This window comes from Sciurus vulgaris (genome assembly GCF_902686455.1).
Source record: "Sciurus vulgaris genome assembly, chromosome: 2".
NCBI lineage: Eukaryota > Metazoa > Chordata > Mammalia > Rodentia > Sciuridae > Sciurus > Sciurus vulgaris.
In genome coordinates this window covers 37,829,138-37,855,008 of record NC_136462.1, presented here as the reverse complement: position 1 = coordinate 37,855,008, position 25,871 = coordinate 37,829,138, and the positions used below count along the sequence as shown (strand labels likewise).

General features: G+C 33.8%; 1 protein-coding gene across 4 annotated transcripts in view; it reads left to right on the top strand.

Annotated features, from left to right (window-relative positions):
* Positions 1 to 25,871, top strand: part of LOC306653966 (alpha-(1,6)-fucosyltransferase-like) — a 267,342-nt gene that overhangs the window by 122,524 nt on the left and 118,947 nt on the right. Inside the window, exon 5 of one of the 4 annotated variants that reach the window (XR_013761842.1) lies at positions 16,963 to 17,076. Coding sequence is in view for 2 of the 4 variants with exons in the window: in XM_079127144.1 (XP_078983270.1) it covers positions 17,180 to 17,382 (203 nt within the window). In the remaining 2 variants the exon portion in view is untranslated. Of the gene's footprint in view, positions 1 to 6,621; positions 6,746 to 16,955; positions 17,383 to 25,871 lie in introns of those variants that run through there. The other 3 variants (XR_013761843.1, XM_079127144.1, XM_079127145.1) reach the window with 3 other exon arrangements.

The following is a 25,871-nucleotide window of genomic DNA, read 5'->3' as shown; positions in this document are numbered from 1 at the left end:
TGTATTTTGGGTGTAAAATTTTTTAAATTCTTTATAAACTTTGGAGATTAGTTCTCTGTCTGAAGTGTGTGTGGCAAAGATTTTCTCCCACTCTGTAGGCTCTCTTTTCACAGTATTGATTGTTTTCTTTGCTGAGAAAAAGCTTTTCAGTTTGAATCTATCCCATTTATTGATTCTTGTATTTATTTCTTGCCCTTTGGGGGTCTTGTTAAGGAAGTCTGGTCTGATAAGTGGATGACGATATACAATGGGGGGGGTGACGGGGAGGGGAAGAGAAGAATGAAGGAACTTTGGATGGTGTAGAGGAAAATGGGGTGGGAGGGAATGGGGCATGGAAAGATAGTAGAATGAGACAGACAGTATTACCCTATGGATATTTATGATTACATGAAAGGTGTGAATCTACATCGTGTACAACATAGAAATGAAATGAAAAGTTGTACCCCATTTGTATACAATGAATCAAAATGCAGTCTGTAAAAATTAAAAAAAAATTAAAAAAAATAAATGGGGAACATGAGGGAAAAAATTTTGTATAGTGCTTTTGGTAGTATGGCCATTTGACAATATTTATTTTGCCTATCTAGTAGCATGGGAGGTCTTTCCATCTTCTAAGGTCTTCATTTTCTTTCTTTAGTGGTATGTAGTTTTCATTGTAGAGGTCTTTCACCTTTTTTGTTGGATTGATTTCTAAGTATTTTATTTTTTTTGAGGCTACTGTGAATGGGGTAGTTTTCTTTATTTCTGTTTCAGGGGATTCATTATTGATGTATAGGAATGCATTTGATTTATGGGTGTTGATTTTATATCCCTTTACTGAATTCATTTACGAGTTCTAGAAGTTTTTTGGTGGAATATTTTGGACTTCTATATATAGAATCATGTCATTGCCAAATAGTGATAGTTGAGTATTTCTTTACCTATTTGCATGCCTTTAATTTCTTTCTTCTAATTGCTCTAGCTAGAGTTTCAAGGACAATCAAAGTGGTTGAATCAAAGTGGTGAAAGAGGGTATCCTTGTCTTGTTCCAGTTTTTAGAGGGAATGGTTTCAGTTTTTCTCCATTTAGAATTATGTTGGCCTTGGGTTTAACATATATGGCTTTTACAATCTTGAGGTATATTCCTGCTGCCCCTAGTTTTTCTAGTGTTTTGAACAGGAAGGGGTGCTGTATTTTGCCAAATGCTTTTTCTGCATCCATTGAGATGATCATATGATTCTTGTTTTTAAGTCTATTGATATGATGAATTATATTCATTGATTTCCATATTTTGAACCAACCTTGCATTCCTGGGATGAACCCCACTTTATCGTGGTGTCCTATTTTTTTTATTATGTTTTTGTATGCGATTTGTCAGAATTTTATTGAGAATCTTTATGTCTATGTTCATCAGGGATATTGGTGTGAAATTTTCTTTCCCAGATATGTCTTTCTCTTATTTTGGTATCAGGGTGATACTAGCTTCATAGAATGAATTTTAAGGGTCCCCTCCTTTTCTATTTCATGTAATAATTGGAAGAATATTGGTGTTAATTCTTCTTTGAAGGTCTTGTAGAACTTGGTTCAGACTCCATTGGGTCCTGGGCTTTTCTTGGTTGGTAGGTTTTTGATGACATTTTCTATTTCATTATTTGAAATTTATCTGTTCACATCGTGTATGACTTCCTGATTTCAGTTTAGGTAGGTCATATTTCTCTAGAAATTTGTTGATGTTTTCAAGATTTTCTATTTTATTGGAATATAAATTTTCAAATAGTTTCTAATTATCTTCTGTATTTCAGTTGTGTCTATTGTGATATTTACTTTTTCATCACGTATCTTAGTAATTTGTGTTTTCTTTCTCTTTCTCTTCATTAGTGTGGCTAGGGCTTTATCATTGTTATTGATTGTTTTTCAAAGAACCAGTGTTAATTTTTTGAATTATTTCTTTTGTTTCAGTTCCTTTGATTTTAGATCTAGTTTAATGATTTCCTGTTTCCTACTGTTTTTGGTGTTGATTCGTTTTTTTTCTAGGGCTTTGAGATGTAATGTTGAGTCATTTATTTGTTGACTTTTTATTCTTTTAATGTAAGAGCTCAATGCAATGAACTTTCCTCTTAGCACTGCCTTCATAGTGTCCCAAAGATTTTGGTATGTTGTATGGGTTTTCTCCTTTATCTCTAAGTAGTTTTTCATTTCCTCCTTGATTTCTTCTACTATCAATTTGTCATTCAATAGTGTATTGTTTAGTCTCCATGTGTTAGAGCAGCTTCTATTTTTAATTTTATCATTGATTCTAATTTCAGTCCATTATGCTCTGATAGAATGTAGGATATTATCTTCAGTGATTTTATATTGGTTAAGAGTTGCTTTGTGGCATAAGATATGGTCTATTTTAGAGAAGGATCCATGTGCTGCTGAGAAAAAAGTCTATCAGTTATTGATGGATGAAGCATGTGATACATATGTCTGTTAGGTCTAAATTAATGATTTTATTTTAGTTCTATAGTTTCTTTATTTAGTTTTTGTTTAGAAGATCTGTCTAGTAGTGACAAAGGTGTGTTAAAGTCACCTACTAGTATTGTGGTCTGTTTGATTTTTGAAATTGAAAAGGTTTTGTCTGATGTACATAGATGCTCCATTGTTTGGGGCATAAATATTTACAATTCTTATGTGTTGCTGATGTATAATTCTCTTCAGTAGAATGAAATGAACTTCTTTGTCCCTTCTGATTAAATTTGGCTTGAAGTTCACTTTTTCTGATATGAGGATAGAATCCCCTGCTTGTTTATGAGATCCTTGTGAAAGATATGTTTTTTCCCATCCTTTTATATTCTGTCTGTGGATATCTTTGCCTGTGAGGTGTTTCTCTTCAAGACAGCATATTGTTGGGTGTTGTGTTTTAATCTAGTCTGCCAGTCTATGTCATTCAATTGGTGAGTATTGGCCATTATTAATGTTCAAGGCTATTATTGAAATATGGTTTTTATTCCCTGTCATTTTAATTTATTTCTGGTTTTTTATTTGAATTAGTAGTAATTATTTGAATTTATTTCTCTGTGATACATTGTCCTTTTAGTGTAGTTTCTCCCTTTGCTGTTTTTCACTTTCATTACTTCTTCATGAAATATATTATTGTGTTTTATAGTGTGAACTTTCTAATTGTGAATTCTTTTAATTTTTGTTTATCATGGAAGATTTTTATTTCATCATCCATTCTGAAGCTTAATATTGCTGGGTATATTATTCTCAGCTGGCATCCATTTTCGTTCAGAGCTTGGCATATATTATTTCCAGACCTCCTAGCTTTGAGGGTCTGGGTTGGGAGATCATCTGAGATATAGATTGTTTTCCCTCTATATGTTAACTGTTGTTTTTCTCTGGCAGTCTTTAAAATTTTATCCTTACTCTGTATGTTAGGTATTTTCATTACAATGTTCCTTGGTATGTGTCTGTTGTAATTTTGTATAATTGAGATCCCATAAGCCTCCTTTATTTGATTTTTCTATGTCAGTCTTAAGGTTTGGGAAATTTTCTGATATTTTCATTGAAAACAATGTACATTCTTTTTGTTTATGTCTCTGAGCCTTCATCCATCCCAGTAAATCTTAAATTTTGTCTTCTCAGTTTATCCCATGTTTCTTGGGAGTTCTGTTCTTGATCTCTTAATATCTTTTTTCCATGGTCTTTTTTGTTTTCAAAATTATATATTTTGTCTTCATTTCCTGAAACTGTCTTCTAAGTGATCTAGTCTGTTGGTGATGCTTTCCATTGAATTTTTAGTTTGGTTTATTGATTTCTTTATTTCAATGATTTTTGCTTTTTATTTTATTTTTCAAAATGCCTGCCTCTTTATCGAAGGCAGTATATTTTCTCTCAGATTTCACTCCATATATTGACCTTTATTTCACAGATCAGTTTAACTATGCACCTTCTGAACTCTGTCACTAACATTTCTTCCCCTGAAGTGTCAGTGGATTCTGTTGTTGAAGTATATTGGTTTGTTTGGGGCAATTTGTTCCTTTCTTTTTCTTTTTGTTTATGCGTCTGCCCATCTAACGAGATGAGTATGAGGTAGTAGAGTTTCTACTGTGTGGACTTACAGTGTCCCCGAAGGTTTCTAATACCTTACTGTTTAGGGGGAGACAAATAATAACAACAACCAATGCAAAGAATTTAGAGCATTAAAGTAAATATTTTCTTATATGATGTCTACAATTGCTAATTGGTCTGGAGATTTTAAATCAGTACACCACTATGGCCCAGCAGTTGCTGGTTCCATACTGGAAATTCTTCGTTTACCCAGGGATATACCCTTGGTTCCACTTGTGTAGTGAAGGAACCAATATTTAGTCCTACATGTTACCTGTGGATCCTATATTTACTGTTTTTGGGTTCAGGCTCCAAACTCAATCTCTTTCATCCATGCCCTTCTTAGTTTCTGGGTAGAAGGGTCTCTCCAAGCCTGTCTTGGAAGCAGCCTCATTGGACGGGGAGAGGTAGAGCCAGTTGGGTTTCCTGGACCAATTGTTCCCTGTGTAAACCTCTCTCCATGTTTTATTTTCTCCTGTTCCCTTAAGCATACTCTTAAATTGTGTAGTGTCTGTTTAGTAGACCTATATTTTGGGTCATACTTGGGTTTGCCAGGAATCAGCTCCCTCAGCTGCCAGCCTGTTCTGTGGCTGCAAAATGTTTCCTTCCTTTTTCTTCTGCATGCTGGGAAATATGGCAGCTTCTTTCCCATAGAAGGATATTGTGCAGTGAACCTTTTAGTTTAGGCCAGTGATGTCCTTGATCTCTAAATTCTTGGTACTCAGACAGGACTAATGCCTCATAAAAATGCAGGATCCTTTATTTCCCTTAATCCTCCACTTTGCTCGCTGAGGGATCCCTCTGGCTGGTGCTTCCGGCTTAGCTGTGGTAGCAGCTATATGGCTGAGGATTTCTTCTTTATTTTATTATATCCAACCTCCTGAGTCCCCGATCTGCTTTGAATGTCCAGTTTTAAATTCCAGTAAAGTCTTCCCACTTTTTTTTTTTTTTTTTTAAATTCATCCACCTTGCTGAAAAGCTGCCTGTCTGCTTTCTTAATTTCATACCACAGAACAGCCAGGAAAGCAACCTTCTCTATTCTGCCATCTTGAAAACCAAATTTATTGTTTATTATATTCAACTTGCTGCTCCATAGAATGCTTGAACTTACTCCTGTCAAACAGTAACATTATACCTATTAACCTGTTTTCCCTTCTGTTCTCTTTTACCAGTATCTGGTAGCCACTATTCTACTTTTTAACTTCTTTTCTTTTTCTTTTTAACTAGGGTTTTTGAACCCAGGAGTCTACCATTGAGCTATATCCCCAACCCTTTTCAGTTTTTCTTTGTTTTGAGACAAGGTCTCACTAAGTTGTTAAGGCTGGCCTTGAACTTGCAGTCCTACTGCCTCAGCCTTTGGAGCTATTGGGATTATCAGTAGTTGCTGGGAAAGTAAATTAGTACATCCATTGTGAAAAAAAGATATAGAGTCTCAGCACCTAACTGAGATCAACTTTTTTAGATTCCACTTATGAGTGAGATTCTGTGGTGATGCCTTTGTGTACTTAACTTACTTCATTTAATATGATCTTCTTCAGTTCTATCCATGTTGTCACAAATGACAGGATTTCATTTGTTTTAATGACCCAGAAATATTGTAGTGTGTGTGTGTGTGTGTGTGTGTGTGTGTGTGTGTGTGTGTGTGTTAGTACAAAACACATTTTAAAAAAAAATCTTTTCTTCTGTTGATGGACATGTAGGTTGTTTTTATATCTTGGCTATTGTGCAGTCATCTTTTCAACATGATGATTTAATTTCCTTTGAAATATCCAGTAGTTCATTGCAGTATATATTTCCAATTTTGAGGAATCTCTGTATAATTTTTCCCTAATGACCAGAGTAATCTTCGCCACTAACATTGTATAAAAGTTCCTTTTTGATCGGGCATGGTATCATATGCCTGTCATTCCAGTGACTCAGGAGATAGAGGCAGGAGGATTCCAAGTTTAAGGCCAGTCTGGGAAACTTACTGAAACCTTATCTCAAAATAAAATGAAAAGGACTTGAGATGTAGCTCAATGGTAGAACCTTCCTGAGTTCAATCCCTAGTTTTCTCAAAAACAAAAGAAAACAAAACTGTGTGTGTAGCTCAGTGGGCAGAGCTTCTCTGGTTTCAATTTGTAGTATCAAAAAAACAAAAACAACAACAACAACAACAACAAATCCTTCCCTTTTTCTCTACGTCTTTGCCAGCATTTGTTGTTTTTGTTCTTTTTAATATTATCTAGTGTAACTAGGGTAAGGTGGTATCTCATTGTGGTTTTGATTTACATTTCCTTAATAACATTCTGTCATATGTTTGTTGGTTTGTATATTATGTCTTATTTTGAGAAATGTCTTGTTATGGTTTGAATGTGAGGTGTCCCCCAAAAACTCATGCTTGAGACAGTGCAAGATGGTTTGGAGTGGAAATGATTGGCTTATAGCCTTAACCTAATCAGTGAGTTGATCCCTAATGGGACTGAGTGGTGACTGGAGGCAGGTAGGGTGTGACTAGAGGAAGTGGTTCTTTTCTGGTGTGGCTATGGGGTATTTATTTTGTATCTGCAGAGTGGAGTCTCTCTCTCTGCCTCCTGATCACCTTGTGAGCTGCTTCCCTCTGCCACACTCTTCCGCCATGATGTCCTGCCCAAGGAATGGAGCCAGCCTTCAATGGACTAAGACCTCTGAAACTGTGAGGCCCTAAATAAACCTTTCCTCCTCCGTCAGGTCCTTTAGTCATAGAAGTGAAAAAAACTGACTAAAACATGACTATTCAAAGCTTTAACCCATTTTAAAATTGGGTTATTTGTGTTTTTGCTATAAGATCCTTATATAATTATAATAAAATCTTGACTTAGTAATTGTCTATTGATTTGTATATACAATTTAAAATATTTCAAACTACATAAGAATTTTAAATATTGCAACAGTAAATTTATAAGTTATACTGATATGCTAATATTTTAATGTTTTTTAAATTTTAATAATTTTAACATTTTTGTGCTAAATAGGTAAGTATGTTCAATTCCATGGTTAAATTAAACACAATAAAATGATAGCCCAAACAAAGTAATAAGGAAATGTAATTAGTTGTATAGTTTATATTCAATTTCTGTTTTGTTAATCAGAACATTTGTTGCTATAAGGAAAGATTTTGTCTGGGAAAGGGATTGCTTTATTGGTATTATTGCCCTTTCTATTTAAAAGTCAATAGAATATTATCCCTTGACTATATCCTGAAGGCAGGGATTTCTGTTCGTCTTATTCACTGCTACATAACCAGTGCCTTGTATAGTGTCTTTTATGTAATAGGGACTCAACTTTTTTTTTTTTTTTTTTGAATGAGTGAATGAATGGATCATGGCATTGAATAGATTTGACTAAAACACTTTGTTGATTTCTTTAAGGTAATCCCCATTGTAAATGTTGATAAGAACTATGTCACATATTTAAAAATAAATAAAATATATAATATGAATGATACACTGAATTGAAGTACTTTTTTAGTACAGAAGCACAACAAAAATGCTTCACAGGTAGCTATCCTTAAGTGTAAAGACCTTAAGCTTATTCCATTTCTTTCTTTCTTTCTTTCTTTTTTTTTTCTTCTTCATAACAGGGCCTGAGCCACATCTCCTGACCCCCTTGTTAAAACAATTTTTTTTTTTTTTTTTTTTTTTTTTTTTTACATTTTGAGAGAGGCTCTTTCTGAGTTGCTCAGTTTCTCAGTAAGTTGCTGAGACTGACTTTGAACTTGTGATCCTCCTGCCTCAGCCTCCTGAGCTGCTGGATTTACAGGTTTGTGCCACCTCGCCCAGCATAGCTCTTGCCATTTCTTCTTCTTTTTCTTTTTTTAATTTAAAAGAAATGATGTTTATTTTGGCTATGGTTCTCGAGGCAGGGAGGTGAAAGAGCATGGTGTCAGTGAGGGATGCTTATTATCCCTTTTATAACTGAGGATATAAGTTCTTAATTTTAATTCTAATTTAAATAGTTGCATATGGTTAGTGTCTTTTGAAGCAGACAGTGTAACTCTAGGATTACAATATATATTGTTAGGTCATTAGTGCCTTTCTATTCCTTCCCTCCTGTCCTTTTTGTTTTGCCTTTTATGTTTGTCCTTTTACATTTTACTTTTATATATATTGTAAACCCAGTGGTATGTAGTTGTCATATTTTACTTATCTCTTTTAATGTGATTAAATTAAGATAAAGTGTGTGCTTTTTGGATTTTATCATTTTTGGTGCTTTTTCTTTATGTAGATCTGTTTCTCTTGTCATACTCCTCCTTTAAAGATATCATTTAACTTTATTTATAGTGAAGTTTTGCTGATAGAATTTAATTTTTCAGCCTTTGTATTTTCTGAAAAAATCTTAATTTTGCCCTTAATCTTGCAGTATATTTTCATTGGATATAGAAAGCTGGGTCAACCTTTTTCTTTCCTAGATATTTTTAGAGATGTTCCATTGTCTTCTGACTAGCATTGTTTTTAATGTGAAGTTATGTTCCCATTCTTTTTCCTGTAATTTTTTTTCAGGTTACTTGTAGAATTTTCTCTATATCTTGTTTTTCAGCAGTTTTGTACACATTTAAAATTTATCCTGATCTGTGATTATGTTTCACTTACTTTGGAAAATCCTTAATGATACTTTTTAAAAATGTGTTTTCTGGCTCATTCCATCTCCCCTCACTTTCTTGAACTCATTTACATATCAAAATCAGTTGACATTTTCCCACATTTTCCAAATTCTATATTCTGTTCAATCTTTTTCTTTTTCTTTTCTTTTTTTTTTTTTTTTTTGGTTTTCTTTTCAAATAATATCTATTGTTCTTTCCTCAAACTCATAATTTTCATCTTTGTTTAATCTTCTGATAATACTGTTGAAGGTCTTTTTGTTTTTATGTTTATTTAGCATTTCTTCTGTGCTGAATCTTTTATTTATTCATTTACATTGCCCATACGTTTCAAGAATTTTTTAAAATATATTGATCATATTTCTAAATGTATTATCTTAATGTTCCAACACCAGATTTATTTCCATCTAATTCTTGTGTTTGCTTTTCCCTTTGATAGTGATTTGTTTTTCTTGCTTTTTAAGTGAATCTCATGGTTTTTTGGTACAGTCTAGAAATTGTAGGTTAAGCGTTACAAAACCTGAGTTGAATAGTATTCATGGTCAGTCTTTGAGACTGTGTATAAGTAGATTGGGGTGGGAGGCAAGCATTATGTCAGTCTCTGTAAGTCAGTAATTGAGTTAGGTTTCCTGTTGTTATTGTAGTGTTAACTGAATCACATTTAAAATTATTGCAACAGTGTATTGTTGCTGTGTCATTCTTGTTGTGGAGCCAAGTGTGCTAAGATGTTTTCTCAGTGTTAACGTTGTATCATTACATTAGTCTTTAGCAGGTCCTTGGATTCCTGCAGTACTGGATGATCTCTTTTTTGGGGGGTACCAGCAATTGAACTCAGAGGCACTCAACCACTTAGCCACATCCCAAGCACCCTGTTTTGTATTTTATTTAGAGACAGGGTCTCACTGAGTTGCTTAGCACCTTGCTATAGCTGAGGCTGGCTTTGAACTCTGCATCCTGCCAATTTAGCCTCCTGAGCTGCTGGGATTACAGGCATGATCCACTTGCCATGTTCTTTGTAATTAGTTGCTAGATAATGTGCATTTTATATTGTTTTTTCTTAGTAATTTGTTATCTTTCAAAAAAATATTGAATTTTATTTTGAAAGCACTTTGATCCTTTCGTATCTTATTTGTAAACTTTGTTAGGGCTTTGCTAGCATAGCATTTATTCAGTGTCTGAAGTAAATAAACTTTTGGCTTATGAGCCAAATCTGGTCCACAACATGTTTTTGTATAGCTCATGAACCAAGAATGGTCTTCACATTTTTTAAGGGTTACAGGGTTTCAAAAATAAAAACTAAGAACATGTGACAGAGCCTATAATGTTCCATATAGCTCAGATATTTGTTGTCTTACTCTTACAGAAGACGTTTTTTGATTTCTGCTTGCTTAACCTTAACTTCTTTGATGTTTTATTTCTTAGGATTTTACTGAATGCTCCAGGTTTTCTGTATGGTGTTTTCATTATATTTTCTTGGAATTCATGGATTTCCCAATTATATATATTCTCTGAGAGATTGGTAGATTTCAATTATCTATATTGAATTTCGTTTCTTCTGGTAATTGTTCTGTTACCAGCCTCAGGACCTCTTACTCTACATGTACTTCTTAGTATGCATGCATAGCTTAGTATCTAGCTAAAGACTCAAAGGATCTCCTGTACAAATTTCTGAAGGTTTTTCTCTGTACAGCTATATCCTCTTTAGTACAGTGATCTGCAAATTCTACCCATTTTAAGCTTTCTGAACATGGATCCCTGTCTTCTCATATGAGGAAGGTGGTTGTGCCTTCTTTGCATTATGCCTTTTTGTGTTGATGTTCAGTAAATGCTCCTAGGCAGAAGGCTGGAGTGATCATAGAGCTTAAATTTATAGTAACATTCTTTCAGGCATTGCAATTGCAATTGTGTCTGTTCATTGCCTCATATCTGAAAACAGTTTTTGTAAAAAGAAAAACAACAACAAACCAACAAAATAAAACACCATTTTCCCCCCCCAGTGGTGCTGGGGATCAAACCTAGGGCTTACATGTGCTAGGCTAGCACTTTATCATTGAGTCATATCCTTGGCCCCTTTAGATACATTAAAGTTTTCTAGTTTTCATGTGTGAGGCTAATCTAATGCTAATTTTTCCATCATTGTTGGAGGTGGAACTGTTTAACAAACATTAAAAGATGCTTTTAAACTTCTGGTATAGTGTAAAACAAATAATTCTGACATTTTAATCTGTCGAATCTTTTTATTTGCTACAAATTTTTCGGTTTTATAGTTTTTATTCAAGGTGTATATAAGGAAATATAATTCAGAGTCACCTCTGGGGCTGGGGTTGTGGCTCAGTGGCAGTGCGCTTGCCTAGCATGGGTGAAACGCTGGGTTCAATCCTCAGCACCACATAAAAATGAATGAATGAAATAAAGGCATTGTGTCCATCTACAACCAAAAAAATGTTAAAAAAAAAAAAAGAAAAGAAAAAGAAAAATCACTTTTGTCCTGCTTCTTGAATTCCAATTTTGTGTCCCAGGCTTTGTACAATATGCTGAGGACAGAAAATAATGCATGAATTGAAGACCAGCTCCTTAGCTTAGTATGGAAGGTAGACATAATGTATTAACTATCTATTGCTGCTTAACAAATTGTTCTAAGATTATGTGGTTAAAAAGAACAACATTTATGATTGGTTGGTCAGAAATTTTAGGATGGCTTAGCTGGTATGTTGGTCAGCTTTGCATTGCTGTGATCAAAATACCATATAAAAATTACTTAGAGGAGGAAAAGTTTATTTTGGCTCATAGTCTCCAAGGTTCAGTCCATGGTGGGCCAACTCTGTTGCTCTTGGCCTGTGGTGAAGCTGAATATCATGGCATAAGGGTGTAGTAGAGGAGGACTGCTCTGTTCATGGCAGCCAAAAAGCAGAGAGAGAAAGGGGGGATATCTTTAGGCAAGATGAACCCTTCTAGGCACTCCCCCAGCAATCTGCCTCCCCCAGCCTTGTTTGAATTGTCTAGTTACCAACCAATTAGTCCACTGAAACTAGGGTGGACTGATTAGGTTAAATTTCCCATAATCTGATCATTTCACCTTTGAATATTTTCTGTATTAGACTGGAGCTTTTGTGGGATACCTCATATCCAAACCATAACAGTTGGATCCTCTTACTCTGCTCTGTTATCTAGCTCAGTCTTTTCAAAAGTCTTCAATCAAAAGTGTACCAAAATTGCTGTCATCTCAGAGTTTGATGATGATACAATTCCAGGCTCACTCATGTTGGCAGAATTCAACAATTGTGAGGTCCTCGTGGCCTTAGGACTGAAGACCTCAGTTCTTTATTGGTTATTGTCTAGAGACTGCCCTTATTCCTTTCAGGGGCCTTTCAGTAGGGCAGTTCACAAAATGGTAGTTTCTTGAATCAGAATGCAAGCAGAGAATATGTGAGCAAATCAAACTTCTAATCTGTTGTAACCTTATCTTGAAAGTAAAATTCTATCAGTTTTGCTGTATCCAATTTAAGTCACTAGGTCTAGTCCACACTCAAGAGGAGATAACACAAGGGCATGAATACTGGGTACAGGGATAACTGTCCAGCCCCCCCGCCCCAACCTTTACTGAGGATTGAATCCAGGGGTGCTTTACCATTGAGCTACTTCTGCAGCTCCCCTCCCCTTTTTTTGAGAAGGGTCTCCTTAACTTGACCAGGCTGGCATCAAACTTTAAATCCTCCTGCCGTAGCCTGCTGAGTTGCTGGGAATATAGGCATGTGCCATGGTACCCAGCTGTTGGAAGCTATTTTAGAAGCTGCCTACAATTGAATGTGGCATATTAATTATATAAATAATTATAATTGGGTCTATGAAATAATGTAACAGCATTGACATACACTGCATAATAATATGTGTGTGCTAAATGTTTACTGTATATTACTTTATTTAAGCCTTTCCCAATATTCTCTGAAAGAGGTAGTGTGCATTATTGCCATTTTACAAGTAAAGAAATAGAAACTCAGTGAGGTTACCTAGCCATGATTTGGCAGAAATGAGACTTAAGTGCAAGCACTGCTGTTTCTGGCACACATAATTTTAATGTCCACATCTTATCAGCATTAAAATAAAATTACCTTTGATTAAATACCTCTTCTGAGCCAAGCATTTTAGTAAATGTTTTATATTAACCTTATTTAAGCCTCACAGCAACTCCATTAAAACTCCTGATCTTACTGATTCTACACACCAGCTTCCAGATTTAAGAAGTAGTTTTTAAAAATTACATATATTTATTGTTCCAGAGATATTAAACAAAAACAACTCAGTTTCTCTGAATTCCAAAAGAAGTGAGCTATTTAAAATTTAGTACCTTTAAAAAGGGATATTACTAATTAAATAAATTTGCAGAAGGAAGCCCAACATATTTCAATCCATTGAATATTCAGTGAAAGAAGGGTACTATGTGACTGTAAAACAGGCATAAATTCATATATACTTGAAAACAACCCACTCTGGTAAGAAATTCAGTAAATACTGCTACATGAAGTTTTGCCAGATTTACCCCATGATAATGTCTACGTATATATAATTAGTGTTGAAATATTTTTACTAATAAATTTGAAATACTTTTACTAATAATTGCACAAAGAAGTGGCTTTCATGTCTCTCATACTGTCTTCAGTCACTGTTGTCTTTGCAAAGTGAATATCTTAGAGGCGGAAAATAAGACAAAGTGAAGAGAAATTATTTTCTTGTGATTTACAGGTAAACCATTAGATGACTGACATTATAGCTTTTTAGATCAGTTAATTGGTCTGAAAATATATTGTAGATACATGTTAAAGATAATAAATAATTAAGTTTATAAGTGATTTTATTTTTTAACAATTTTCCTTACGATAGTACTTTCTCTGCAATCAGATTTTTTACCTGGGGCATAAATGCAGTTGACAATGATATACTTAGATTCTATAATGTAAGTTATACTAGGTATGTCATGTATGGTATTCTTCTCTCCCTCATTCACTTATTCATTCATTGAAAAGTATTCATTTGCCTACTAAGTGCCAAGTACCATCATGTGTGCTTAGGATATATCAGTGAAGTAAACAAAAATTATGGAGTTTATATCTAAGTATAGTTCAAACAGATGGTAAACATCATAGGCAAGTAAGTGGTTAGTAGATAGGGAGAAAAATTCTGCATCTGTATTTTAGAATCATGCTAATGAAACTACGTAGAAAAAGTACTCATTTTTCCGCTTGGCTTGGTTTTGTTGATCCCATTTTTAAATATTTACTAAGAATAGTAAAACCCTGTAAACATTTCCTCCAAAAACAGAGTTAAAATGATGTAATTAATGAAGAAAATTACCACGTTTTGCTCCTACAATAATCTCTTGATTTTTACAACTCATAATCTCAATATTGCTTTATAGTATAGTAGATCGATACCTTGGATTTTTTTTTTTTTTTTCAGAACTAGAAATTAAGCCCAAGAACACGCCACCACTGGGCAACATGACAAGCCCTTTTTCTTATTTTTTATTTTGAGGCAGAGTCTCTCACCAAGTTCCTGAGGCTGACCTTGAACTTGGTCATGAGCCTCCCAAATCACTGGGATTAAAGGCATGCTTCACTGTGCCTAGTTTATCTTGGGTATTTTTGCTACTGGTTTACTGACATCTAAAGTACTTTGTATAACAAAATTTATGTTTCTGTAAACATTTGTTACTCTTTAAGTTGTGTCTTTTGCCAACTTTGAATATTCATGATAATTTTGTTAAAATTCCAAGTAAAATGTTTCAGCATATCTTATTTTTATCATAAATTATTCTTTTTTTAGAATGCTCTTTGTGGTTATTTATAATAGTTGTCTTTCTGAATTACTTTTGCTATGAAGGAAAAGAAAATTTATATATATATAAACTTTTATATATATATATAAATAGTTTGGGATTAAGTGGGATATATTATAGGTTCAGCATATGGTTTGATAGCATTTTTCAGTGTTGTCACAAAATATTAACTCACACGTTAGTACTTAACATTTTTTGTTGACTTAATTAAATTCATTCCTTAGGCCATCAAAGTGGATTCATGTTTTAAAAATTTTAATCAGTTAATCCTGAATGTCTGTATTCTTTCTACATAAAATGAAAAGTATACCTCATATTATAAGATCTTTTTACCTGAAATATGAAATAGTCTTGAATTATTCTTATGTTTTGATGATTAGATTGGGATACCTGAGATTAGAGGAGCATGTTTTGAGAAGGAATTTTGAGAAAGTGACAGGATAAACAGTGGAGTTGACAAAAAGTATTATTGATAGACTTGAGAATAGTTATTAGAGCAGTAGACATCAAATTTTCATTTGATAATATTACTTTTCTATTTAGCTTTCAAACAGTTCTCAGTGAGTACAGATCTTTTAATTCTATGTTTTAGCTGGTATAAACCAGTAAAGTCTTGGTAAATAGAGTACAAATAAAATGGGAATGAAGTAGTGTTTCTAGTGAGTAGAATAGGGGAATAGGGAAAAATAGGGGTGGAGAAACAACTCATGAACTCATAAGCTCTGATGCAGGAGTTGTTTCTTCACACCTGTACTTCTTGCAGAAGCTACTCTGGCTCAATCCCAGGCATTGTATTCGTATATGATGGACAAACCAACAGTCTGTCTAACCTGGCTACATTCTTGAGCCAGCTCCAGCTGGTTTCTTGCACAGGCACACTACAAGAACCTCCTGATGAAACTTTACCTTTCTGATCATTAAGAATGATTAACATGTACTCACACAACCCTTAGCTGCGTAATTAAATGCAATGAAGTTGAGCAGGGTTCTGCAAAGGGAGCTCTCATTTCCAGAAAACTTCATCCCCATTGAGTCCCTGCTTTTGAATACTAATTTCATAAACAATGTAAATCACAACCCACCTATGTCTGTGCCAACAGCTCAGGTCTTGAGCATGCACACACTCCCCATAAGTGTGTCTTTTGCTTTTTCAATAAACCTCTTCCTTTTCTACTGAAACTTAATGTATTACTGAAATTGCTTTTTAGGAGAGGTCAGGAGCCTGAAGAATTCAAGTAGAAATCTTCCCTTTCAAATTCAAGAGACCTCCTTGGACCTCTTACTAGTGATACAGTAACACTCATTTGAAGAGATTTTCTTCATTTTGAATACTTGGTTATTTAAAACATTTGAAATTTCAGGTTTTGAAACCTTTTCTCTAACTTTTGTTTAATATTTAGTCTTTGGTAACTTTTTAATTAGTGGTCATATGCTCCTCAAATTCAATTTTTCCTGTTTGGGGGGTCAAAGATCAAACCCAGGGACTCTACCATTGTGCTACATCCTCAACCCTACAGAAATCATTAATTTTTTTTTCTCTTTTCTTTTACAAGGAACTCTGTGGCTGGACATAGGATTTCTCTTCCATACTCTGGAATTGTGAAATGACTTCAAATTAATTTTTTGCATACAAATTCTTTGGGGAGAAAATAATTGTAGTTTCTAAGAGAATTCTAAATGTAATGATGGAGTAATGACAAATGTGTAACTAAACCTGGGAAAGCATGTGTATTTGTAGTTTAAATGCACAGTAAAAATTTAACTGGTATTAGATTTGTTGTGATTGTTGTTATTTTTAATAAATTTCAGGAAAGTGTAGTCTAGTCCTATCCATTTGAACTTTTGCTTGTAATGTTTGGAGTAGTTGTCAGTGGAATAATGGCCATGATAACCTTTGCTTCTCTAATATGCCTGCCAATTTTATAATTTATCCTAAAAATGACAATTGACCTGTCACCTACAGAATTAAGTGGTAAAATGGCAGCTGAGCAGTGAGATGGAGGGGATGGAGTTAAGAATTTTAGGAATGAATTCACACATACAGACAGCATGTTTTTGTTTGAAATAATGAATATGTTAGCATGAAATATTTAATGGGAAATGTTTTGGTCTTGATTGATTAATCAAAGATATAATCTTTTACTTGCCATGTAAGAGCTATTGAACAGTAATGAAAGAAGAAAAGTGAAGATGGCACTTGGAGGACTTTCAGGCTTAGAGCTAATTAAACTGTTAACTTGTAGAGCCCTAATATATGTGGTTGACTTAGCATGCAGATTTAAGCTTTTACTTTTTACTTCTTATTAGGTGGTTAGATTGTCTTCCAGCCTGTTGGCCAGCCAGCACCCATGTGTTTCCTTTAACTCCATTAATCTCAGTATGTGCTCAATTACATATTCAGTAATTTAAATACATTTCTTACTCTTTTCACAGCACATAGAGTCCATGAAGCACAGGACAGTAAAGCTTCCTACTCATATCACCACAAGGATCTCTTTCAAAGATTCACCACAGGACTACCAGAGAGACTTAATTTGAAGCATCATGTGTTGAACCAACAGAAGTCTTTTCACCTGTGCACTTACTAGAAACAGAGTTACAATGTTTTCAATTCTTTGAGCTCCAGGAAGCCAGGGAAGTGAGTTGAAAGTCTGAAAATGCGGCCATGGACTGGTTCTTGGCGTTGGATTATGCTCATTCTTTTTGCTTGGGGAACCTTGCTATTTTATATAGGTGGTCACTTGGTTCGAGATAATGACCACCCTGATCACTCTAGCCGAGAACTGTCCAAGATTCTGGCAAAGCTTGAACGCTTAAAACAGCAGAATGAAGACTTGAGGCGAATGGCTGAATCTCTCCGGTAGGTTATAAAATACTGAAGGAAGAATGATGAGATATTGTACTTTGTTTTTAGATATAAGGCTTCATTCAGTTGTTGAAAAACAGGTAATAATTTCTGTAAATTGATGTCTTTACAAAATTCAAATATCTTAATAGGGTATTTTTTTATATCAGTGATATCTGTTTATATGCAATATAGAGAATGTCTCCATAGTGGCAAATCATGTCTTGCATATGAATCTTAATAGAAAAATTGTGCCACTTAATTTAAAAACATTTTATTTAAGGTTATCTTTTGCATTATGAAAATTTTGGTAAATTGAATTCAAAATGTATATGATTTAAATGAGTATATATTAAAACTTTTATCACATGGACTATAACAAAGACATTATAGGTTTTGAGAGGCTTAGTCTAACTATAACTTCTTAAAGAAACAAATTCATTGTTGAATGAAACAACTGCATCTGGAATGTGGAGAAGGATCAACATTGTTGCTTCTAATGTGATATATGTTTGAAGGCATCCTTTGTTTGGGAAACAAAGTCTCCTATTTTCATGGAGAAGTAGGAAAAAATAGTGTTTACATAGGTGATCTCTATTTTTTTCAAAATCATTGAGTTATGTGACATCTTCTAATTTCTCCACTTTAAATATGAAGATAATCATGTATTTAAAGCTTGCTGTCTCTCAAAATACTGTCAAGGCTAGAAATGAAGATTTGAGAGTCTTTACATTAGAGGTGGTATTTGATTCTAAAGAGAAGTGAAGTGTAGAGATAAACTTCAGAATATTAGAGAAAACATTCGACCTTTGACTTTTTGGGACTGGCTTATTTCACTTAGCATAATAGACTTCAGTTCCATCCATTCACTGGCAAGTGCCATAGAGTAGTTCTTCTTTATAGCCAAGTAATACTCCGTTGTGTATTTATACCACATTTTCTTTATTCAATAATCTGTTGAAGGGCACCTAAATTGATTCCATAGCTTAGCTATTGTGAATTGGGTTGCTATAAACTTTGAGGTGTCTGTGTCACTGTAGTGTGCGGATTTTAAATCCTTTGGATATATACTGAGGAGTGTGATAGCTTGGTCAAATGATGGTTCCAGTCTTAGTTTTTTGAGGAATCTCCATACTGTTTACCAGAGTGGTTGCACAAATTTGCAGTGCCACCAACAATGTATGAGTGTACCCTTTTTTCCACATTATCACCAAATTTTATTGTTACTTGAATTCTTGATATTTGCCATTCTGACTGTAGAGATGAAATCTCAGTGTAGTTTTAATTTACACTTCTCTTGCTGAAGATGTTGAACATTTTTTCATGTATTTCTGACTTTATATTTCTTTTTTTGAGAAGTGTCTATTTAGTTCCTTTGCCTATTTATGTATTTTTTATTTATTATTTTTTTAAATTGTCAGTGGACCCTTATTTTATTTTTTAATATGTGATGCTGAGAATTGAACCCAATGCCTCACACATGCTAGACAACCTCAGCTCCCTCCTTTGCCTATTTATTGATTGGGTTATTTGTTATTCTTGGTGTTAAGATTTTTGAGTTTTTTGTGTATCCTGGATATTAATGCTCTATTGGGGGAGAAGGTGGTAAAGATTTTCTCTCATTCTGTAAGGCTCTATCTTCACACTTGATTGTTTCCTTTGCCGTGAAAAAGCTTTCTAATTTGATGCCATCCCATTTATTGATTTTTTTAATTTTACTTCTGTGCTTTAGGAGTCTTTGTTAAGGAAGTCAGTTTTTGAGCTGACATGTTGGAGTGTTGAGCCTACATTTTCTTCTAGTATTTGCATGGTTTCTGGTCTAGTTCATAGGACTCTGATCCACTTTCAGTTGAATTTTGTGCAGGGTTAGGGATAGGCTACTACATGTATTTTCAGTTTTCCCAGCACCATTTGTTGAAGAGACTTTCTTTTCTGCAGTGTGTATTTTTAGCACCTTTGTCTAGTATGAGATAACTGTATTTATGTGGGTTTGTCTCTGTGTCTTCTATTTCATTGGTCTTCTTGCCTGTTTTGGTGCCAATACAATGCTGTTTTCATTACTAAGCTCTGTAGTATAATTTAACTCTGGTATTGTGATATCTCCTGCTTCATTTTTCTTACAAAGGATTGCTTTGGCTATTCTGGGCCTCATATTTTTCCAAATGAATTTCATGACTGCTTTTTCTATTTCTGTGAAGAACATCATTGGAATTTTGATGGGAATTGCAATGAATCTGCATAGTGCTTTTGGTAGTAGGCCATTTTGACAGTATTAATTCTGCCTATCCAAGAACATGAGAGGTCTTCCTATCATCTAAGGTCTTTAATTTTTTTTCTTTAGTGTTCTATAGGTTTCATTTCAAGCTATTTCCCACCAATAACATTGTATAGGTCCTTCACCTCTTTTTTAAGATTGATTCCCAGGTTTTTTTTTTTTTTAAGGTTATTGTGAATGGTATAGTTCTCCTGATTTCTTTTTCAGCAGATTCATTATTGGAATATAGTGATGCAATTGATTTATGGATGTTGATTTTGAATCCTGCTACTTCCCTGCATTTATTTATGAGTTCTAGAAGTGTTCTGGTAGAATTTCTGGGTCTTCTAAATATAGGATCACGTTGTCAGCAAACATAATTTGAGCTGTTCTTTTTCTGTTTGTATCCCTTTAATTTCCTTCTCTTGCATAATTAGTCTAGCTAGAGTTTCAAGGACTATGTTGAATAGGAGTGGTGAAAGTGGACATCCTTGTCTTGTTCTGTTTTTAGAGGAAATGCTTTGAGTTTTTCTCCATTCAGAATATGTTGACCTTGGGTTTGTCTTATATAATTTTATTAAATATATCTTGTTTTGAAGTGAACTTAAGAATAGTTTAGGGAGACTATTGGGAGAGAATTATGTTATGGATACCGAAGAGCATTTTGTGAAAGAAGATAGTTGACACTGTTAAGAGCTATAGAGAGAATGTGTAAAGCCCTCCATTCTTCTGTCCCCCTTTTCCATTTCACTTTTCTTTTAGAACTCTGATTTTTTCCTTTGTTTATGTCCATAACTTTTTTATTCACCATAATATTAGTTTTTCATCTTTTATAACCAATGGAAGACAATGCTAGGGTGTTAAAAGAGTTTTACAAAAATGAAACATCATTCCTGTCAGTTTTAATAGTAGTACTGTTTATCAGGGTAGTAAATGATTAGAGGTGAGAAAGTGCACACATTACTTCAAGAGGTTATGGGAGGTTAACTAAGATCATCAAAGAAGTGATCTTTTTTTTTCCCCCCTGCAGTACTAGGGATCGAACTCAGGGCCTTGTGCTTGTGAGGCAGGCACTCTACCAGCTGAGCTATCTCCCTAGACCTAGAAGTGATCATTTAATAGTCTTATATGCAGTTATTTTTTAGGAGAACCAAAGATTGATAATTTAGGGATTAATAATATTGAGAATTTATCGTATATCAGGTATTGGGCCAAGAACTTTGCATGGATTTTTTAATTGAGTCCCATCATATCTTGGTGAGATCCTAGCATCATTGTACATCCACTATACAGGTGGAGAATCACAGGGATGTTGCTGAAGGTCAGACTTTCCACAAGTGCTACGTAGAGCTTCCTTTGAATTCCAGAAGTCTGATGAATTTTAATGCTGCTCAGCAGAGAACAGAGATAAATCAAAGACCCTAAAAGCTCAACTAAAATTCTCAAATAGGAGATCACCAAGAATAGTTTCTGCTTTTGGCATTTGCTTTGTGGTAAAATCTTGTTCTACATCATGGGAATTTTGCTCCTCTGAGATTTTCTCTCTTAACAATTTAGGCTTGTAAATTGTGACTAATTTTTCTCATTCAATACTGATACTTCTACTTTCTTTTTTTCTGATTGCCAAATTTCTTGTATTTGTTGTGTGCAGGAAAATTTGCTTTTAATATGGTTCCTCTGTAAAATAATTGTTGGGTCTCTTAAGTCCATTTCTTTATATTGTTATATATTGAAATTAAATTACCAACTACTGCAATTTAAATATAGAGAAGACTTCTGAGAGCTCAAGTACTTAATAAGTCATGTTGTAATTTCATGTAAATACATTTAGAAACACAGATGAAACAAAAGAGCACAATTTTATATATAGACACATAATTTCAGTAAGTAACTGGTTATTTCTCCCTGATTAGGCCATTCCATAGACTTTCCTGGTGGGGACATTTGAATATAATCCAAAAGAATTTCATTATAGATCAAGGGCATTAATGGAAGAACAGTGGAGCTACTGCCATTGGGATTTTTTTTTTCTCCCTATTGTAATTCAACTAGTATTGTACTCAGTTTGCTATATCATTCTTTTTCCTGTAAGAAAAATATGTTTGTAGCCCACAATATGGAGGATTAATTCAGATGTCTGTAATACTAGATCATTTGTTTGAGATAAAGCATTTGGACTGGAGTTGGAAAGCAACACAGAAGCCTGAAACTATAATTTTTTAGATTTGGAACAATAATTTAAAAGCAGTTAACTAATATGCTAATTTTTGATAGTGTTACAAATTTAGAAAGGTAATTTTAACATCCCTTCTTTGAGGGATACAGATATCCAAATACAATGAATGGGGAGTGGCTGTGTGTTGGGGATTGTGTGTGTTTGCTTGTCTTGACTTATTGATGAATACTTTCCATACAGTAAAATCTGCTCCTTTTAGCATACAGCTCTTGAGTTTTGGCAAATGTTCTCAATTGTAATCACTACTACAGTTAAGTTAAAAGGCTAATTATGCCTCCTCTCAGAATTCTGTTATGCTCCTTGTAGTGAAGTCCCTGCTAACCCACTTCTAACTTTGGCACCTGATGATCTATTTGCTCTCTTTTATTTTTTCTGTTCTAAAGTCATATAAATAGAATATGTTGTGTGTAACTTTTTGAATCTGGCATTTATTATTTAGCTCAATATAATTGAGATACATTAATGTTATTCTGCAAATTGGTGATTCATTCTTTTTCATTGCAGAGTTGTATTTTCATTCCTTTTTAATGTCGAGTAGTATTCCATGGTATACATTTATTAGTTTGATTTTTTTAAAAAAAGTCCATTCACCAATTAAAGAGCATTGAGTTGTTTTCATTTTTTGACATTTGTGAACAAAACCACTATTAATCTTGCCCTCTAAGTTTTTATTTTTCTTCGTTAAAGATGTAGGGGTGGGATTGCTGGGTCCTATATTTAAATGCATATTTAACTACATAAGGAGCTACCCCAATGTTTTCCTGAGCTCCTGTGCCTTTTTGAAATTCCCATCAGTAAGGCTCTTTTTGTCCTTAGTGGTGTAGTACTTGTTATTGTCATTTTTTTATGTTAGCTTTTAAAAATAGATATGTAGTCTCATCTCATTGAGTTTTCAATTTGCATTTCTCTTATAATGCTGAACATTTTTTTCATGTTTGTATTTACCATTTATGTATCTTTGATGAAATGTTTGTTCAAATCTCTTGACTCTTAAAAAATTGAGTTGTTTTATTATTGAGTTTAAAAATCAGGCTTTTATATGTATCATACAAAGTAATGTATACAAACATATATAGTACAATGCAGTATACTATAATGTAATATAGAAACAGTAGTTCTAGCTATGTATAGGGTCACTCAAGTGACTGCAGTCATTTGGTGGCTCCACTGGCAGGGCAGGCCAAAATGACCTCAGTCACATGTTTGGCAGTTCGTTGGAACCATCAGCTGGTTCCCTTCCATGTGTCCTTGCCAGCAAGATAACCCAGGTTTCTTACATAGTACTATTCAAGAGGGCAAGAGCAGGAATGGCAATGGCCCTTGAGGGACATTGCAATAGCACGGTCTCACTTCTGCCGTATCCCGTTGATTGTTCCAAATTGAAAAGCCAACCCATATTCAAAGAAATGGACTCCATCTCTTGGTTGGAAGAACTGCAAAAGAATTTGTAGCTACATATAACCTACCATTCTCACCCCCCAAAAATAAGGTAGAATAGATCTGATTAATTGAAATAATGGTGTTCTTCAATAGGCAGAGTTGAGCTTAGACCTGATTGATAGACAATAGGGAATAATAGTTGGTTTTCAGCAGAGGAATACACAGTGAAAATGATAAGGAAGATTTATGTTTCCAGATGGATTAGGAGATTTGCCTGACTGGAGTTAAGAAACTCTTAGAATATTAATCTAGACATGAGGTGAAACAAACTTAAACTAAAAATAATGGTTTAATCTTTTGGCTTTGGTATTTAGAATTCCTACATGCTTAAATTTAGCTTTCCTCAGATACTTCTTTCTTGCTTTTTAATTTTAAAATCTTAAAAAATTGTTCTTTTTAGATATACAAGATAGTGTATTCTTGTGGTTGTACATGATATAGAGTTTGGCGGCTGGCTTGTTTTTAAATTGTTATGCATGTGATGCGCTTTCTTTTTAAATCTTTCTTGACCCTTTGATACATCATTTTTGTCTTATCTCAGTCCTTAGTAATGATAAGTTGCTTTCAGCTCATAGAATTTCTGCTCCTTGGTATTTGAATTGGCCACATTGCCTCTCAGAGTTGAAATTTGCTAGAAAGCACCCAGAAAATTACTGAAGTTTGTGCAGAAATTTCCTAGAATAGTGAATCTCAAATTGGATAGGTGTCAGATTTTTACATCATTATAACATGTAAAGAATGCTTAATTGAAGACTTTGCTCAACTTAAATCCTTGCTATTCTAGTGGGATTTATTATTGAGAACACAACTTTGAAAGATTCAAATGCAACTCTGGGGTCCATTAATAAAGATTTTTTTGTTTGGTTGGTTGAGTCAGTGGTAGAAGACATTTGTTCTAGAATTTAGATATCATCTGTAAAACTGTATAAAGCTCAGAGAATTACCTTTTTTTTTTTTTCCCCCCTGAGCTACATATCACTTGCCCAGATGAATTACAGCCAAAGCATGAATCTTCTGGTGGAAAATTTGTCCAAGGCAAGAGAAGTATGAACACTGAGTTGAGTTGGAAGGAATCTGAAATGGTTCTTCACAGGTTCTATCTTGCATCTCTTAAAGGAACTTGTATTGAAAAGTGGGGATGCCTTTGTTCAAGGTTGGAAGATTTGCTTCTGGCTTTCTCCTCTGTAACTGCTCATCTCTCGTATAAGAAGTGTACTTATGTTTCTGGAGCAAGTGACATAGATTGGAATGTGTAGAACACTTGTCATCTAGCTATAACTTTACTATTTTATATGACTTTTTTCTTTTCAGTCTTACAATTATATTCCTTTCCTTTGGGTAGATATTGGCGAAAGCTTAAGAAAAGTGTATATTCTACTATTGTTGGCTCTTACCTTCTATGTCATTTAAGGGAGGTCAGTTAATTGTGTTATTCATATTTTCTGAATTTACACAGATTTAAAAATTTTTAAATTCTTGCTCTATTGTCAGATGAGAGAGGCATGGTAAAATCTTCATCAGTGGTTGTGGATCAGTTCTGCTGTCTTTTGTGTAGTTTCAAAGCTATTTTTGTTTGGTGAATCCAGAGTCAGAACTGTTTGATTTTCTGTGAGTTAACCCTTTAATCATTATTTAATTCTTATCTCTAGGAATACTTTTATGTCTAAAAAACCTTATTTGGTGTTACTGTCACTACACTAGCTTTCTTTTAGTGTTTATATTAAATATGCATCTTTTAAATTTTAATGGTCTTGTGTTCTTAACATTTAAGTACAAGTTTAAATATTTGAAGAATTTCTTAAAAGCAGAATGGGGTTGAATCTTGTTTTTCGTCCAGTCTGGCTCCCTCTGTCTCATTTGATTATCTTGTCCATCTAAGTATAACTGCTGGGCTTCAATCATAACTTTGCTATTTTCCCCATCTCTTTTTTGTCTTTTATTTCTTCCTTTCTTTTGGATTGACCAATCTGTTTTTCTAATTCCATTTTTTCGCTTACAGTATAATTTCAGTTATGCATACTTTTAATGGTTACCTTGGGTATCATAAAATACATCCTTTATTATAGTCTATCTTAAGTTAATATTCTTTCATTGCTCTGGAAATGATAAAAATCTTATAGTACTTAACCTTCTATACCTCATCCACTTTGGGTGGTTTTATTGTCAGATATTTTAACTTAGTGTAAGTTATAGACTGAACATTGTGTTATTATTTAATATTTTAAAGCATATTCTTTTATTATTGACCATATATTTTTTCCTTTTTATTCCTTTCCATATTTTTTATTCCTTGCTGTAGTTCAGTTCTTCCATGTTAAATCATTTCCTTCAACCTTTAGTATTTTTTATAGTGCAGGTTTTGAGAGTAATGAATTCTTACAGATTTTCTTAATTTTTTTTTTTACCTTTCATTTCTTAAAGTCACTTTAATTGAGTATAGAATTTAGATTTGCCATAATTTTTTAAAATAACATTTTAACTATGTCCTGTTATTATTTCCTTATTCCTTATATTATCTGGAATATCTTATTTTTCCTTAGGGAAAATAATCCTTCTATATTTGACAACATTTTA